Source organism: Brachyhypopomus gauderio, chromosome 18 (genome assembly GCF_052324685.1).
Source record: "Brachyhypopomus gauderio isolate BG-103 chromosome 18, BGAUD_0.2, whole genome shotgun sequence".
Taxonomy (NCBI): Eukaryota; Metazoa; Chordata; class Actinopteri; order Gymnotiformes; family Hypopomidae; genus Brachyhypopomus; species Brachyhypopomus gauderio.
This window is the reverse complement of record NC_135228.1, coordinates 11,562,055-11,576,474: the sequence shown is the minus strand read 5'-3', so window position 1 is coordinate 11,576,474 and position 14,420 is coordinate 11,562,055. Positions and strand designations below refer to the sequence as shown.

General features: G+C 46.2%; 3 protein-coding genes across 6 annotated transcripts in view; 2 read left to right on the top strand and 1 right to left on the bottom strand.

The window, feature by feature from the left end:
• The first annotated feature begins 83 nt into the window (after positions 1–83).
• On the top strand, positions 84–10,113 carry tcerg1b (transcription elongation regulator 1b (CA150)). 2 transcript variants are annotated; one of them, XM_076979320.1, is made up of 20 exons: positions 84–161; positions 1,222–1,450; positions 1,747–1,899; positions 2,713–2,974; positions 3,084–3,329; positions 3,577–3,777; positions 3,915–4,021; positions 4,203–4,291; positions 4,375–4,535; positions 4,627–4,708; positions 5,621–5,756; positions 6,772–6,861; positions 6,975–7,093; positions 7,594–7,744; positions 7,907–8,071; positions 8,153–8,335; positions 8,489–8,668; positions 8,912–8,995; positions 9,079–9,179; positions 9,458–10,113. In XM_076979320.1, exons 1-20 carry the CDS (start codon positions 115–117, stop codon positions 9,657–9,659), a joined length of 2,988 nt encoding a protein of 995 aa, XP_076835435.1. In that variant the 5' UTR covers positions 84–114; the 3' UTR covers positions 9,660–10,113. The 2 variants fall into 2 exon arrangements, with proteins under 2 accessions (XP_076835435.1, XP_076835434.1); XM_076979319.1 differs by having other exon boundaries at positions 3,900–4,021.
• Positions 10,114–10,214: 101 nt separating this feature from the next.
• The window catches only part of ppp2r2bb (protein phosphatase 2, regulatory subunit B, beta b), a 57,503-nt gene continuing 53,297 nt past the window's right edge, over positions 10,215–14,420 (bottom strand). For 2 of the 3 annotated variants that reach the window (XM_076979321.1, XM_076979323.1), the window contains exons 8-9: positions 11,486–11,577; positions 10,215–11,173 (exon numbers count right to left, since the gene is read on the bottom strand). In XM_076979321.1, coding sequence (XP_076835436.1) covers positions 10,894–11,173; positions 11,486–11,577 — 372 coding nt within the window. In that variant the 3' untranslated portion in view covers positions 10,215–10,893. The remainder of the gene's footprint in view (positions 11,174–11,485; positions 11,578–14,420) is intronic. The other variant, XM_076979322.1, reaches the window with a different exon arrangement.
• On the top strand, positions 12,059–14,356 carry LOC143481345 (cathepsin K-like). Its single transcript, XM_076979324.1, has 7 exons — positions 12,059–12,351; positions 12,459–12,584; positions 12,671–12,802; positions 12,909–13,127; positions 13,253–13,421; positions 14,022–14,127; positions 14,205–14,356. The coding sequence occupies exons 1-7, from the start codon at positions 12,232–12,234 to the stop codon at positions 14,302–14,304; spliced, it is 972 nt and encodes a 323-aa protein (XP_076835439.1). The 5' UTR covers positions 12,059–12,231; the 3' UTR covers positions 14,305–14,356.

The following is a 14,420-nucleotide window of genomic DNA, read 5'->3' as shown; positions in this document are numbered from 1 at the left end:
TGGTCAAAACGCGTGATCGGGACGCGGACGGAGCCAATGATGTGAGAGAAACTGTCAAAGGGGGCTTGACCACAGGAAGTTAGCCCGCTTTTTACTGTTTGGATTCTTGGAGTAATGGCGGAGCACTTAGATGGCGAAAGCACTGCGTCTAGCGACAACAGGTGAGACTCACGAAATTATTTAACCGACAATTGAACAATTATATTAAGCGCCCGATCGTTACCTTCTAAAATATGCCACGACGTCGTGAACTACATAACGCTACACCGGAAAAAGCAGCCAGCTAGCTAGCTAGCTAGCTAACGAGCTCGCGAGGAATGTCTTGCTGGTCTATGGTCACGCTAACGTTTGCTAGCTACCCTAGCTAGCCTCTCTGGGTGTCTGAGGGGTTTTTTCTGTGATTTTTTTCTAAAAATTGTTTAGTTTGCGAGACAGTACGATGTCTTAAGCTAGCTATCCAGCTTATATGCGTTCTTGTGGCTATAAAAGTGGTAGTGGAGCCGTGTGTGCCGCCTGTGGCAGGCCGAGGCACTCGTAAACCCGTCACGTCTGCTGCGAGCTAGCTGGGCGAGCTAACTAGAGAGATGTGAGACGTGAGAAAAAGCCCGTGTGTTAACATGTAAAGAGTAGAGGGTAACGGATAACCATGAAGGGGTATGTTTCATACTACTGCATGAAGTTGGTTCACTAGCCAAGCCAAAGAGTCCCTGTCGTTTGTAGATTTTAGATCCATTTAAACTCGAGGCCAAACAATATGGAAGTAGCGAACCCAACTAACTCAAGACTCGGTACCTGGTCCACAGAGGTCGGTAGTGTTGTGTGACTGACCTACATGTGCACCTATACAGACACCACATAGCTTCTCTAACTGATGGGTTAACTAGGGGAAATACTGCCTGAGAAGTATTTTCTAAAAGAGAAATCAATTGTCCAGCACAGCAACAATATACACGAAGGTGTGAAGTTTTGGCTAATAACCATGCTAGATAGCGGAAGCTGTTCCTTTAAATGGCCTGTCTGAGCTATGGGGAAATGGATTAGTAGATAGTAGTGTGTAGTTATGGTAGAAGAGGGCCTGGTGAAGCAACACTGTTTTGGTTTCGCATGTGTGTAAAATCTGTGATTAAGGTTATTAGGATTTTGGGGACATTGCCAGGCTGATATTGTGCCTGAGCTTGTGTGATCCGGGTGTAGTACTGACTGGGCTCCTCTCTCTTTCAGAATGGCGATGCAGCAAGCCTTGCGTTTCCGTAGCCCCGCTCCTCCCCCCAGCACAGTGATGCGAGGTCCTCCTCCACTTCTACGACCCCCACCCCCTCCATTTGGCATAATGAGGGGACCTCCGCCACCCCCCAGGCCTCCTTACGGACGGCCACCTTTCGATCCTAACATGCCGCCTCTGCCACCTCCTGGTGCCATGCCTCCACCCATGGCGCCCCCACACCTCCAGGTACGTACGTTTCTCTGGCAGAGCTCCCCAAACTGGCTTTTTGACAGGACTGTTTAACCATAATTCTCATTACCAGTTTAAACAAATATTTTAGTTGGAAGTGCACACACGTACAATGCCAGCTGGCTTTCTCTGTGGTCCAAGAAAACATTTGAGTAATTAGAAATTCTATTAAACAATTGCTCTAGGTTATGTGGTGTACCTTGTGTGCTATATCTGCATGTTAATAATTGCGTTGTCAGAGCTGGTCCAGATGTCTTGATTTTTCTGTTTCTTTCCCCCCCTTTTTTCTTCAGAGGCCACCCTTCATGCCACCCCCCATGAGTAACATGCCCCCTCCTCCTGGGATGATCTTCCCCCCTGGCATGCCCCCAGTCCCTGCAGCGGGAGGTCCTGGAAGTCTGGCCACTGAAGAGATCTGGGTGGAGAACACCACCCCAGAGGGCAAGGTACAGAGCATGGCTTGATGTTGCGCACAGGACGTTCACAGGATACTAGCACTCAAACTGCATTTGAGTTCATTGTGACTTAGTTTTATCCCAAAAGTTTGCCTTTGAATGGTAGATGTTTCACCTGTGCTAATTAGCTATGGTGTCTGCACACAGTGTTAGTTAAACCAGACTAAGTTGCTAGTTAGAGGAGTAGTTTGACCAGATTATTAACTTGCCTACAAAACATAACTGTGGTAAAAGGCAAGGCAGTCATACAGGTTCAGTAGGAGGAGACATTTAATAACACAGAAACAAAATGTTTCTAATTTGCATGTTATATGCATATGATGCACCCCAGTTTACCTCCATGTACACATTGGCCCACATGCTGAACGAGTAAAAGGAAAACATTCAGCCAGCTGCAGTGACCATAGATGGACACAGAAGTGAATTCAGAGGAAAGAAACGATCATTTAAGAGGAAATGGAAGTGCTGTTGATGTCCTTGCTAAATTTGCAACCTTCAGTTTGGCAGCACGCATAATGAAAATATGGAATAAAGTAATGTGAGCTGTCAACACAGCAAAGGCTCTCAAGTGCTTTAAATGAAGGTTTATTACATTTATAATACTGTCAGGATTACAGGTTTTTTTTGATAACCTTTCCAAGTGTTCCTTCCATGATGAAGTTTAACTGCACACTGTTGATGAGTAAGAGCAGTTGAATAACTTGTAACCTCCTATCAAGTGAGAACTGAGAACATGGCGGTCATTATCGACGTTGCCCTAGTCCGTGTTCGGCTGTGTGACCCGCGCCTCTGCGTCCTTCCTAGGTGTACTACTACAATGCCAGAACCCGCGAGTCGGCCTGGACCAAACCCGAAGGGGTGAAGGTGGTCCAGCAGTCGGAGCTCGGCCCGATGATGAGCGTGGTGGGCGGACCCGCGCCGTCCGCCGCCGGCTCCGCCTCCCCCGCAGGAGGCGGTGGGGGGGCGGCGTCCGCCTCCGCGCAGAGCACCTCCCCCACCCGCGCACTCAGCGCCAGCCCTGAACCCTGCACCAGTCCGGCCCCCACGCCCACCCAGCCCATGGCCTGTGAGTGCTGTCTGGTGAATAATACAAGTCGAGTAGCCACTCTTATGTCCTTCCATTGGTCAGAAATGAACTAAAATGCTCACTTCCTTGCTTCTTGTGTCCGTTCCAGCCCCTGTCGTGAGCGAGATGCCGCCAGTGGTATCCGCCCCTGCTGTGAGCGTGGGCGTGGCCCCCGTCGCCATGGTCAGCGTTCCCACGGTGACGGCAGTGCAGACGGTGCCGCTGCTTCCCCAGAGCCTCCCGCCGGGTCTGCCACACGCCGTGGCCCAGCCGCCCACCCCCATTCCTGCCTTCCCCCCCGTGATGGTTCCCCCGTTCAGAGTGCCTCTGCCTGGCATGCATATCCCTCTACCGGGTACGCCAGAGACCTTTTTGAGATGTTGCTGAGAAACTGTGTTTTGTAAATAATTATATCCTTGAGTTTCAGACATGTTTTTAAAACTGGCATGTTACTTGCAGTATTCCTGTTGAACAGTAGGGGGCAGGAATAGCCATGTTATTGGTTTTTGATTATCCAATTCCCCCATGCTAAAATGTACCTCTTGGCAATGAGGGCAGCTTGGATTACTTTGATGCGTGATGTAACATCATGTGGTTTGTAGGTATGTTACCAGGGATGGCACCTCCTTTAGTACCCATGATGCATCACCAGCTGGCCATCGCCACGGCGCCTGCAGGTCTGGCCGGTGCACTCTCCATCCCAGAGTGGTCAGAGTACAAAACTGTGGACGGCAAGATCTATTACTACAACAGCCGCACTCAGGAATCCACCTGGGACAGACCTGTGGAACTAAAGGAGAAAGGTCAGTTACATGAACGTCTTTATTGTGCAGCAACTTGTCTGTTGGTATAACAACTAAATAATACAATAATACAAAACTCATCAGAAAAGTGAAATCTAAAATCTTGAATAATGAGGAATTAGCTTTTTGCCGTGCAGATAAAGATGGAGACAAGACTAAAGATGGCCAATCTTCTGACGAATGTGAAGCTATGGAACTTGGTGATATTGAGCTCAAAGCAGAGGCCTCTATTCTGGCCAAAGAGGTACATGAAAATCTTATTTTAATACTTTATTTCCAACCTGGCAGCCAACACACCTTGCCCAGAATTCTTCATAATATTGTACTGGCAGGGAAGTGGATTTATTTGTGCTTTAGTGTATTTTGTTCATGTTAGGCTTGTGTAAATTAAGTATGTTGTTTGCATTCTTGTTTTGCCATTTTAGGCACCAAAGGAAGAAGAAATGACCGAAGAGGAAAAAGCAGCACAGAAGGCTAAACCAGTGGCCACCAACCCCATTGCTGGAACTCCTTGGTAAGCTCTACAAAGTCCATAAACATCCATATACTTTACTAGCTATTTAGAAATACTTCTAACTAAACACTTGGAATCTGTAGGTGTGTGGTGTGGACAGGTGATGAGCGCGTGTTTTTCTACAATCCTACCACGCGGCTCTCGATGTGGGATCGGCCGGATGAGTTGGTGGGTCGGGCGGATGTGGATAAATTAATCCAGGAACCTCCGCACAAAAGGGGACTGGATGACGTCAAGAAAACGGGTACAAACCTTAGTCCAGCACGATGGTGGTGTATGCAAAAACCTTTAGTTGTATCAAAGCAAATGAAGTTGTTTTTATTAACACATTTCAGTCCTGAGCTTCATCAAAGAGGAGCCGGACACAGCCATGGATGAAGCACAAGATGACGAGCCTTCCAAAGCTAAGAAGAGGAAGTAAGTGCCCTTCCCATTCCTAACACACACGGCAGGGGACCACTTACCCAACCCTGCAGAACTCCTGCTCTCTGCTATTGGCTGAGAAGACTAAGAGCATGAACAAGAAACTTTGGTTACATTTCATAAAAAAAAAAAACGGGAAGAAAACCCCCAATCATACCTATATTTAATAGAGTTCTGAAATGGGGGCGGGGGGGACATTTATTTTATTCTTTTCCTCTTTCCGGATTTCACCCATTGCTGATCTGTCTTAGCTGTGGTAATCTGTAGTCAGGTCTGTGATGAGTGGTGACTCCATATTATCCAGGTTTGCCAAGTCAAATCAGTCACTGTTTCCCATCAGTGCCCTTCAAGCCTGCTTCTCCCTTACCCCAAACAGTGGTCGTGTTGCACTGGGGACTATTTTTCAGGGAACGCTTCTAAGCTCTGGCGATGCCAACATGGCCCTCCAAGGTAACCCACCTTGCTTGACCTCTCTCTAGCCTGCATTAGGAAAACCCCCCCAGTGAAACAATCGAAAAACGCTCCGATTTGAGCCCTCGTTTTCTCCTTGTTTGGTCTGAATATTTAAAAAGTCAGAAGTAAGAATAACGGGAGGAGATTAGGGTTAGTTTGTGTGTTTGGCCATGACCGTGCACCCTTTACCAGTTCTGGATCAATCCATAACAAAGGAGTGTTTTCAAGTGGTGCCAGTTAGAATCAGGGATTAGTGTAGTCATTGCGTACTCTGATCCTTCCCTCCAAAGAAAATGTAATTTGATCTTTTTATTTCCTTTTAATTCATTTGTTTTTTGGATTATTACAAGAAGTCACCACTCCCAACCCCCCCCCCCCCCCCCCCCCCCCAAACCACCTCCTCCCCACACCACCCCCAACTGCTTTTCACATCACCTTTCCCCCCCCTCACAGGAAGGAGGAGACGAAGGAGACCGACGCCGAGAAAGAGGCGGCCGTGGAGGCCGAGCTGAAGGCGGCCCGGGACCGGGCGGTGGTCCCCCTGGAGGCCCGCCTCAATCAGTTCAGAGACATGCTGCTGGAGAGAGGGGTAAAAATCTTCAACGCACTACTCTAACCAGCTCTGTAATGTTACACACATAGATCTGAATGGAAGCCCACCAAGGTACAATCTTCACTTTGTTCTCCTTTCTCTCCTCTCTGTATCTCTCTTGATGATGTTTTCCTCACTGCTGCCGTTGCTCCGTGTTCTGCTGGCTGGCCCTGTCTTACTTTGAGCGAATGTGTGTTAGACCAGCTATTCTGGACAGGCCTTAAGCCTGAATTTGTAGATGAGTCGTCGTCGCTCGTTACCTTAACTATTGGGGGGGGGACGCACTAATGACACTTCTCATCTGATATTTCTGAGTAAGAGCTGCAAATTCTAGTGTCAATACAAGTAATATAGCAATGGTGCTATGACATTGTACATGTGAAATTTAAGATTTAAGTATTACTAATTATGTGAAATGTCTTGAAAAATAATTTACTTGTTTAAAGGCGTCATGCTCAAAGTTTTCATTGTGTACCATTGATTGCAGGATTTTGGTCGTTTTCATTCAAATGATTTTAAAATTCGGATGCGTTCAAGCACAGCAGAACATGCTGTTCACTTGTCTGCTTCTCTACAACAAACATCTTGTATTCATCTTCTGATCTTGTGCAATAATAACTTGTTAACCATTGCAAATGTGTTGTTAAATGTGTGAAGTAGCCTCAGAAGTTTTTGTCCAACAAAGCAGGTTGATTGTAGCTCCAAGTCAATGTGTCATACTTTAAAAAGTCAGCATGAAGTTGGGCCAAAGAATATGAACAATCTTGCTTATTCCCTCTAGCTGGGAAACGTGCTCCCGATGTCCTTTTACATTTAAATCCACAATAAGAGCTGGTTTCCATTTAAAAAAGTTCAGCTTGTGCCCTGTTGGACAAAAAGACGATGGACAGATGCAGACGGCTTTAATATCTGACCGGCTTGAGTGTTTCTGACCCTGACGTTGCTCTTCTGCAGCTGACTTGGTTCGAGAAGCCGGCCGGCGCTAACCCGCGATTGCCCTCTGTCCCCTCAGGTCTCTGCCTTTTCCACGTGGGAAAAAGAGCTGCACAAGATCGTGTTTGACCCCCGATACCTGCTGCTCAACCCCAAAGAGAGGAAGCAGGTAAGAAAGTACTTCCACTTATGCACGAAGGACAAAGTCGAAACAAGGGTAGTCTTAAAGGCAGCCAGATATCCACACCTGGGTCAGGAACGACTGCCTGTGTGTTCACGCAGGTGTTTGACCAGTATGTGAAGACGCGTGCTGAAGAGGAGAGGAAAGAGAAGAAGAACAAGCTCATGCAGGCTAAAGACGACTTCAAGAAGATGATGGAGGACGCCAGGCTTAACGTCCGGTTGGCAGCCATTTTCATCTCGTTCTTTGTGTGCCTCGTGTGTGTGCGCCTTACGCCACTTTTTGGAATTCGAGGAGTTTCAGCTAAATCAAGGAAAATGAGCAGGTTCATCATCTAGTGTCAGCTATGGATAGAATGAATCGCCAATTCTGAAACTATAGTCAAATTCAGACATTCAAGTGATTTTGTTGCTTACCTGAATTTAGCATAACACTTATTAGTCTCTTGCTGCTGTTTTGGTAACAAGGTTTGATCAATAATTGAACACTATATGACATTTGAATTTAATTTGGGATCTATTCTCATAGATACAATTTGGCAGACAGATGTGATTACTAGTTACTTGTTTTTGCAAAAATATTTTTAAAACAAGACCTCCAAGATGGTCATGGTTACACTGGTATGTGTGTGTCTGTGTGTGTCCTCCACACATGCCATATTTTTGGGAATACTGTAATCTTGGCAACAATCTGGTTTAAATGAACACTCTTCTCCTCCAGGACCACATTCAGTGAGTTCGCCTCTAAGCATGCAAGGGACCCTCGCTTCAAGAACATTGAGAAGATGAAGGACAGAGAGGCTTTGTTCACAGAGTTCATGACTGCTTTCAGGAAGAAAGAGAAGGAGGACTCCAAAAACAAAGGAGAAAAGGTGAACGCTAACCCGCCGTTTCAGAACAGGAGCCGAAGCTTGAAGTCGGCATGCTGCGGTCAGACCTTCAGTCTGAAGCTACTGCTTTAGAACCTCGACACCGTACTTTCAACCATGGTGTCGACTTTGATTCCTGACCCTCCACTCTCCCTCTCTGGTCAGGTGAAGCAAGATTTCTTTGACCTGCTGTCTGACCACCACGTAGACGTCCAGCAGCGCTGGAGCAAAGTGAAGGACAAGCTGGAGACGGACCAGCGCTACAAGGCCGTGGAGAGCTCGGCCGCCAGAGAGGAGCTCTACAGGCAGTACGCGGAGAAGCAGGCCAAAGTAAGAGCACGTGGCCCGATCGTTGTTTCAACCCACCACCGTCCCCTCCCCCCCAGCTATGTCATAACCATATCTGTGCAGAGTGTGGACGCGGAGAAGGAGAAGGAGCTGGAGAGGCAGGCCCGTATAGAGGCCAGCCTGCGGGAGAGGGAGCGCGAGGTGCAGAGGGCCCGCTCCGAGCAGACCAAGGAGATCGACCGGGAGAGGGAGCAGCACAAGCGTGAGGAGGCCATCCAGCACTTCAAGGCTCTCATGTCTGATATGGTGAGTGGGGGATCCCGTTGGCACCGCCGGCGTCTTCCGCCTTCCTTCACGTGTTGGTTGTTTAGAAGTTTTAGGGTGTGTAGTTCCCTTTCCTCTGCAGTGTGGAGGGAGGGCGGTTTTGACCGTTTTGAGGACTCCCTCGTACGCTTGCAGGTGAGATCCACCGACGCCTCCTGGGCAGACACGAGACGCAACCTGCGGAAGGACCACCGCTGGGAGTCGTCGTCGTTGCTGGAGCGCCACGAGAAGGAGAAACTGTTCGAGGAGCACGTGGAGGCGCTCACCAAAAGGAAAAAGGAGCAATTCAGACAACTGCTGGACGAGACCACCATGGTGAGGAGAATCGTGCCTCACGTTCCAGCACTTGCGTTATGAGGCTTTTTGGAAGGACGTAATCGAACTGACGTAATTTAACTTTTATCGATCCACGACTTGGTTTATTTCCTCTTCCTTGAGCATTCCTCACTTCAGATACTGTTTGCATGGTTATTTCTCTACCTAAAGTTGTGCTCACGTTCTGCCAGATGAATTGAGAGTGTGGAGATTGGATATTGATCAGTCCTTATTCCCTGACAGATCACACTCACCACTACATGGAAGGAGGTGAAGAAGATCATTAAAGATGACCCTCGCTGCATCAAGTTCTCCAGTAGTGATCGAGTGAGTGCACATCATGTATCTGTAACGGGAGCAGTCTTCCCCTTTACAGAGAAGTCATTCTAACCATTCATTTTTCTTCATAGAAAAGACAGAGGGAATTTGAGGATTATATAAAGGACAAATACATCACAGCCAAAGCTGATTTTAGAACTCTTTTAAAAGAGACAAAGTTCATCACGTACAGGTGAGACAATGAATGTTTAGACTATAAATGGTGCATTTGTACCACTGTCTATTGTATAATGAGCATGTTTTTATTTTGAGGTATTTGGGATGCATCTGTTGAAAAATGCATCAGTTCTTATACATTACACAAGAGTCTTTCTGAAATGAATTAACTATAGTTTAATAGTTCATTAACTATAAATGCAACTCCATAAATAGGACTCCAGTGTATCTTGGTGATGGAAAAAACACACAGCCAATATAAACCTTTTCAATTACTCAATTCTTCTGGATTAGATCCCGAAAGCTGATCCAAGAGTCGGACCAACACTTGAGGGATATTGAGAAGATTCTACAGAATGACAAACGTTACCTGGTTCTTGAATGTGTTCCTGAAGAACGCCGAAAGCTCACCATGTTCTACATAGAGGATCTGGACCGCCGAGGACCCCCACCTCCCCCCACGGCGTCAGAGCCCACGCGGCGCTCCACCAAATGAACCCCACCCCCTCCCATGCCCCCACGGACCGAGTCAGAGTCTGCCCCGGACTCCGCCTTTTGAGCGCAGTATTCGCCACGATTCTCGGCCCCCCCGGAACACCTTCATATTTATTCGAAACCGCGTAAAGCCGAATGCCGAAGCTTCGCGGGCCAGCGCGAGTACGTGTGAACATCGGTCTGTGAACTGTGGCTGCAAGGCCGGGTCAAGCGAGCGCGCCTGTAGACGTGGGCGGAGCGTGGACGCGGTCCTCTCCGCTCGCGACCCAGAATATGTATTTTTAGTAGGCTGCCGTCACGGCAGCTGCGACAGTACTGTGCAGGCCAACGCGCCAATCGTTTTAGGAAGACGTGTACCGACGCGTACATGCTGCAGAGGTTGAATGTTTCATAAAGTGGATTGCTATTGACATGTTTCTGTACACATTGACTGGAAATAAATGCAACCTCAGGTCCTCCACCTGTCCCTTTCTTTTTCTTTTCAGCTTCGTGGATCAGACAGGGTGGTGGTGGGGTTGTTTAAACAGAAGCACTCTTGAAGCCACGACACAGAAAAGAAAAAAATGGTTCCTCGTGATTTTTATTACACTTTTTAGAATTTCCTTAGAAAATTAGAACAAAAGCAGTACAGTGCTACATTGTTTTTCATCCGTCTTAAAACAGTTCCATGGCACACCTTCCAACCCAGAGAGTGGTGTTGAAATGATGCACGCACCTTCATGAACGGAAAATGGGGAATAAATAAAATAAATAAAGTTGAACAGGGTGTAGTTGACATACATAAAAGGCCAAGTCAATCTGTCATCCAGCCTTCCATCTGACATCCTTAGTCCCGCTAACGAGAACTGCTTGGAGAACTTGGGCTGAGACTTCTGTTGCGATTAAAAAAGAATAATCTACTTTGCAATGAAATGCAAAAGAATCTCCACTGTATTGCTGTGCATACCAAATTAAAAACTACAGCAAAGGGGAGATTTGGAAAAGGAGAACTAAAAGGAAAACGAACAGGCAACAGCCACGGTGGCGTTCTTCAGGGTTTTGTAGCAACCTGAAATGTACAGTACGTGGGACTCGTTAGCAGTGGTTACAGTCTGCTGTGTGAGGCTGGAAATGCTCATCCAGCTGTTGCTCCCCTAAAGCAAGAGTGGCAACCCCGTGAGGGCTGCCCTCAACCCGCCAGTTCCCTTTGACGATTGGCGCCAACCTGTGACGACAAAGCACTTCACAGCTACATGCTAGTTGACTTTGTCCTGGAATATGTAGAGGTTGTTGGTGGCGGCCACCGCGATGATGTTCTCGGACGGGTGCCAGGCCGTGTGGAGGATCTTCTTGCTGAAGTCCAGACTGTCCACGCTGATCTCGTCTTTGCGACGCTTGCCACCCACGCACACCTTGCGCGGCTTGAGGATGGCTCGAGGTTTGCTGTTTTCCCGCGACGCCTCCAGTGTTACGTCACGTTTAGTGTTACGATCGAACATGCGGAAGAAGTTGTTGTAGGAGCCCGTCATGAGGACACTATTGGGTGGGGGGTTGGGGGGAAAAACCAAGTTGTATGGTAAAATGTTACAAAAAGATGTGTAAACTAAAGATCCAGCAATTCCTCCAAAGGTTCCGAAATAACTCAATGCATGAATGATTTGTAAAATGAACTGTTTAAGGACGAGATTGACATGCTACACGTTCACTTGTTTAAGAATCAATACATAACAATTGAACATTTAACATTAGAGTAAGCCCAGAGTATCGGTGTATCTATTGTTGTGGCAAGTCTTATTTTTATAGCTTTATGATATCCCCTACCTATTTCACAATATGTAAAAGAAATACCTGTCAGTCCCATTCCAGACACATTCAAACTTGTCAAAGATGCAGTCGTTCTCGTAGAGGGAGCACAGCTTGCTTCTCAGGTAGTCATGGACCTGGGGCAGGTAAACAAGATTATTGCTATTCCTGTATCTGCTCTTACTCATTTCACTGTTGGGATTTTAATGAAACTGACATTACTATTGACAAAAAAATGTGGCCAATCTGACCATCAAATATCCAGATTCTATGGCTATATACTTGATACATGCAACTTTTGATCTGAAAGATCTGAACTTTTGTAAACATAGAAATGTGATTTTTTTTTTTCCAAATCAGATCTTGGTTTTTTTCTAGGGCTCCACCTTTGGTTTTTTTTCCCATGTCTTCCATTTTGTTGTTTCATTGATGGAGCATCTCCCAAGTATTACTGCTGTAAATGTGGACATGCAACTTGCACATGGTTGATGTGTTCACACTGATAACACATATTGGATGCTTATTAATATGAACAGTCATGATCAGAACATAGCGTAGATTTTATAAAAATAACCTACATTAAAAAACAGAGCATACACCTGTTTTATTCAGCGAGCTCACCAGCACCCCACCTGGCAAAGGAACGCATGCTGCCTGGTTCCTCCCAATCAGATGGAGAATGTCTAACACCTGTTAGCAAGTGGGACCGGAATCTTAATAGGGATGTAGTGTGTGAGTGATAGTGATACAAACGTATTCTTTAATGGTCTTGACTGGTTGTGTGCCCCACTATGAGGTCCATGTTGGTGTTTCCTGTTGTGCTTAATTGTCTCAGCTTGACGTTTTGTACTAAGTGGACCACTTTGCAAAGATGGCAGGAGTGGAAACAGCAAAACAAAGAAGACTTTGGGGTGAGAGTTCACAAGCAACGACGGGCTCAAATTTAGTAGCTTACAAGTGGGTTTCTCACCTGGTCTCTAAAGTTCTGCATTGTATCCTAATCTAATTTCCCCTACAGTTATCCAGTGATGACAAGAGAAGAGCAATTTGGACCGAAAACTTCAATGCCATTGCCGATCACAACAGACGCTTCCTATTGGGACTCAGCAACTTCACAATGGCCATGAATAAATTTGGTGCCGCGGTAGTGGCTCGTTCCTGTCTTAACTGCTACTTTGGACCAATGTAGATTGACTTTCTCTAACTTGGGGAGTTGTTTCCTCCCCGTAGATGTTCAACGAATACGTTGGAATCCTGAATGCAAAGGTGAGGTGGACTCCTTTGATGGTACCCCAGCTTGGCTCCTCTCCGGACAGCCTGGACTATAGAGACCTTGGCCTCGTCACTCCTGTGAAGGACCAGGTACAGCTGGCTATGTGCTTTTGTGAAGGCACCTCTTGACCACTGGTTTCAAAGCCTTTGTTCTCCTTGGAGCTTTAAATAGACTTTTTTTTACCTTTTTTCTAAGGGTGCTTGCATCTCAAGTTGGGCTTTTAGTGTTGCTGGAGCCATTGAGGCTCAAGTGGCCAAGACCACTGGTGTACTGGTGCCCCTGAGTGCGCAGAACCTCGTAGACTGCTCTGCTAATGCCACCTATGGTTGTGATGGAGGATGGCTAGGAAGTGCTTATAACTACATCCAGCAACATGGAATAAATTCGGAGGCCAGCTACCCTTATCAGGCGAAGGTGAGCTCATGGACTCAGAGAATCTGATACTTGGGTCTTGGAAACCAACTGCCCTGTAACTTGTGTAAGGTTAACATGGCTGCAATTTTAATTTATTAAAAATGGCTCCTTGCTTATTTTCCAAGGATGACCAGGGCTGCATGCATGACCCAGATGAGAATGTAATAATGATACATGGACATGGCAGACTGCCTCCTGGACATGAAGAAATCTTGAAAAAGGCTTTAGCCTCCTTTGGCCCAGTCACAGTGTCTGTTGATGCTAACAGTTTCAGCTTCATGTTCTACAAAATGGGTAATGCGTTGACTTCTCTGTTACATCAATGTTCTGACTGGACTGGCATCCTGAAATTGTATTTCATGAGCAATTTTATACTCCGTACTCCGGATAGCTGTGAGCTGAAAAGCATGCTTTCAACCTTCCGTTTAAAGCAGTATTCCTCTTGGAGTCACTAAATTCAGTCTGAAGGAATTCAAGAGGCATTACTGAAGCCCTTAGAAGTTGCAAAATGAGCCAATATGTTGTTCAGACAAGAATGCATGTTCATATTCTTGTATTTCTGTAAAACATGTATTCAAAAGTGGCATGGCATGTTGACCATATCAAGCTATATAGCCTAACTACTGTACAACAAATGTTTCCCCCTCTTGATTCAGTAATGCGTCTATACTTTCTACAACTGGACATTTTTGGTAAGGTCCAAGTCCACTAAAACGTACCTAACAAACTAATGTGGTTCTCCCAGAATCCAACCACCTTTTAAAGGGGGGAGAGGTACTAATTGCGTAGTTGGATTGAACACCTGTAGATAATGGCCTTCCGGTAACTAACCTGAGCAAGCTTAAAGATCAAGTAAGATTCATGTTGTAATGCACTAGTACTCTTGTTCACTAGGAATCTATGACGATCCACCGTGTGACGCCTTCAAATTGACCCTTGATGTGCTGCTTGTGGGGTATGGGTCAGAGAACGGTGTGGACTACTGGATCATAAAGAACAGGTATGGTTGTCTTTTAAACGATAACCTAGCAGTGCTGTATAATCATGTGGGTTATGTTTTGATTTTTCCCCTTTTAGCTGGGGTATTGGATGGGGGGAGAAGGGTTACATGAGGCTGCTAAGAAATGGCTCCAACTTCCGTGATATAGCGAGCAATGCCTTGTACCCTTTTCTGTAAAATGCCTTGTGTACCTCTGTAAAGTTTGACCTAATAAACTGTGTGCAAAGTGCCCTTTTTTTAAACTCTTGTGTTTTTTAGTGGACATTTTTGGAAACGATTTTTATATGTAGCTC

Coding starts and splice junctions, on each gene's coding strand:
- tcerg1b (XM_076979319.1), top strand. CDS start 115: ATGGCGGAGCACTTAGATGGCGAAAGCACTGCGTCTAGCGACAACAG. Junction 1,900..2,712: donor ACACCACCCCAGAGGGCAAG/GTACAGAGCATG, acceptor CGTCCTTCCTAG/GTGTACTACTACAATGCCAG. Junction 7,094..7,593: donor GACGCCAGGCTTAACGTCCG/GTTGGCAGCCAT, acceptor CTTCTCCTCCAG/GACCACATTCAGTGAGTTCG.
- LOC143481345 (XM_076979324.1), top strand. CDS start 12,232: ATGAGGTCCATGTTGGTGTTTCCTGTTGTGCTTAATTGTCTCAGCTTG. Junction 12,803..12,908: donor TCACTCCTGTGAAGGACCAG/GTACAGCTGGCT, acceptor CTTTTTTCTAAG/GGTGCTTGCATCTCAAGTTG. Junction 13,128..13,252: donor GCTACCCTTATCAGGCGAAG/GTGAGCTCATGG, acceptor TTATTTTCCAAG/GATGACCAGGGCTGCATGCA.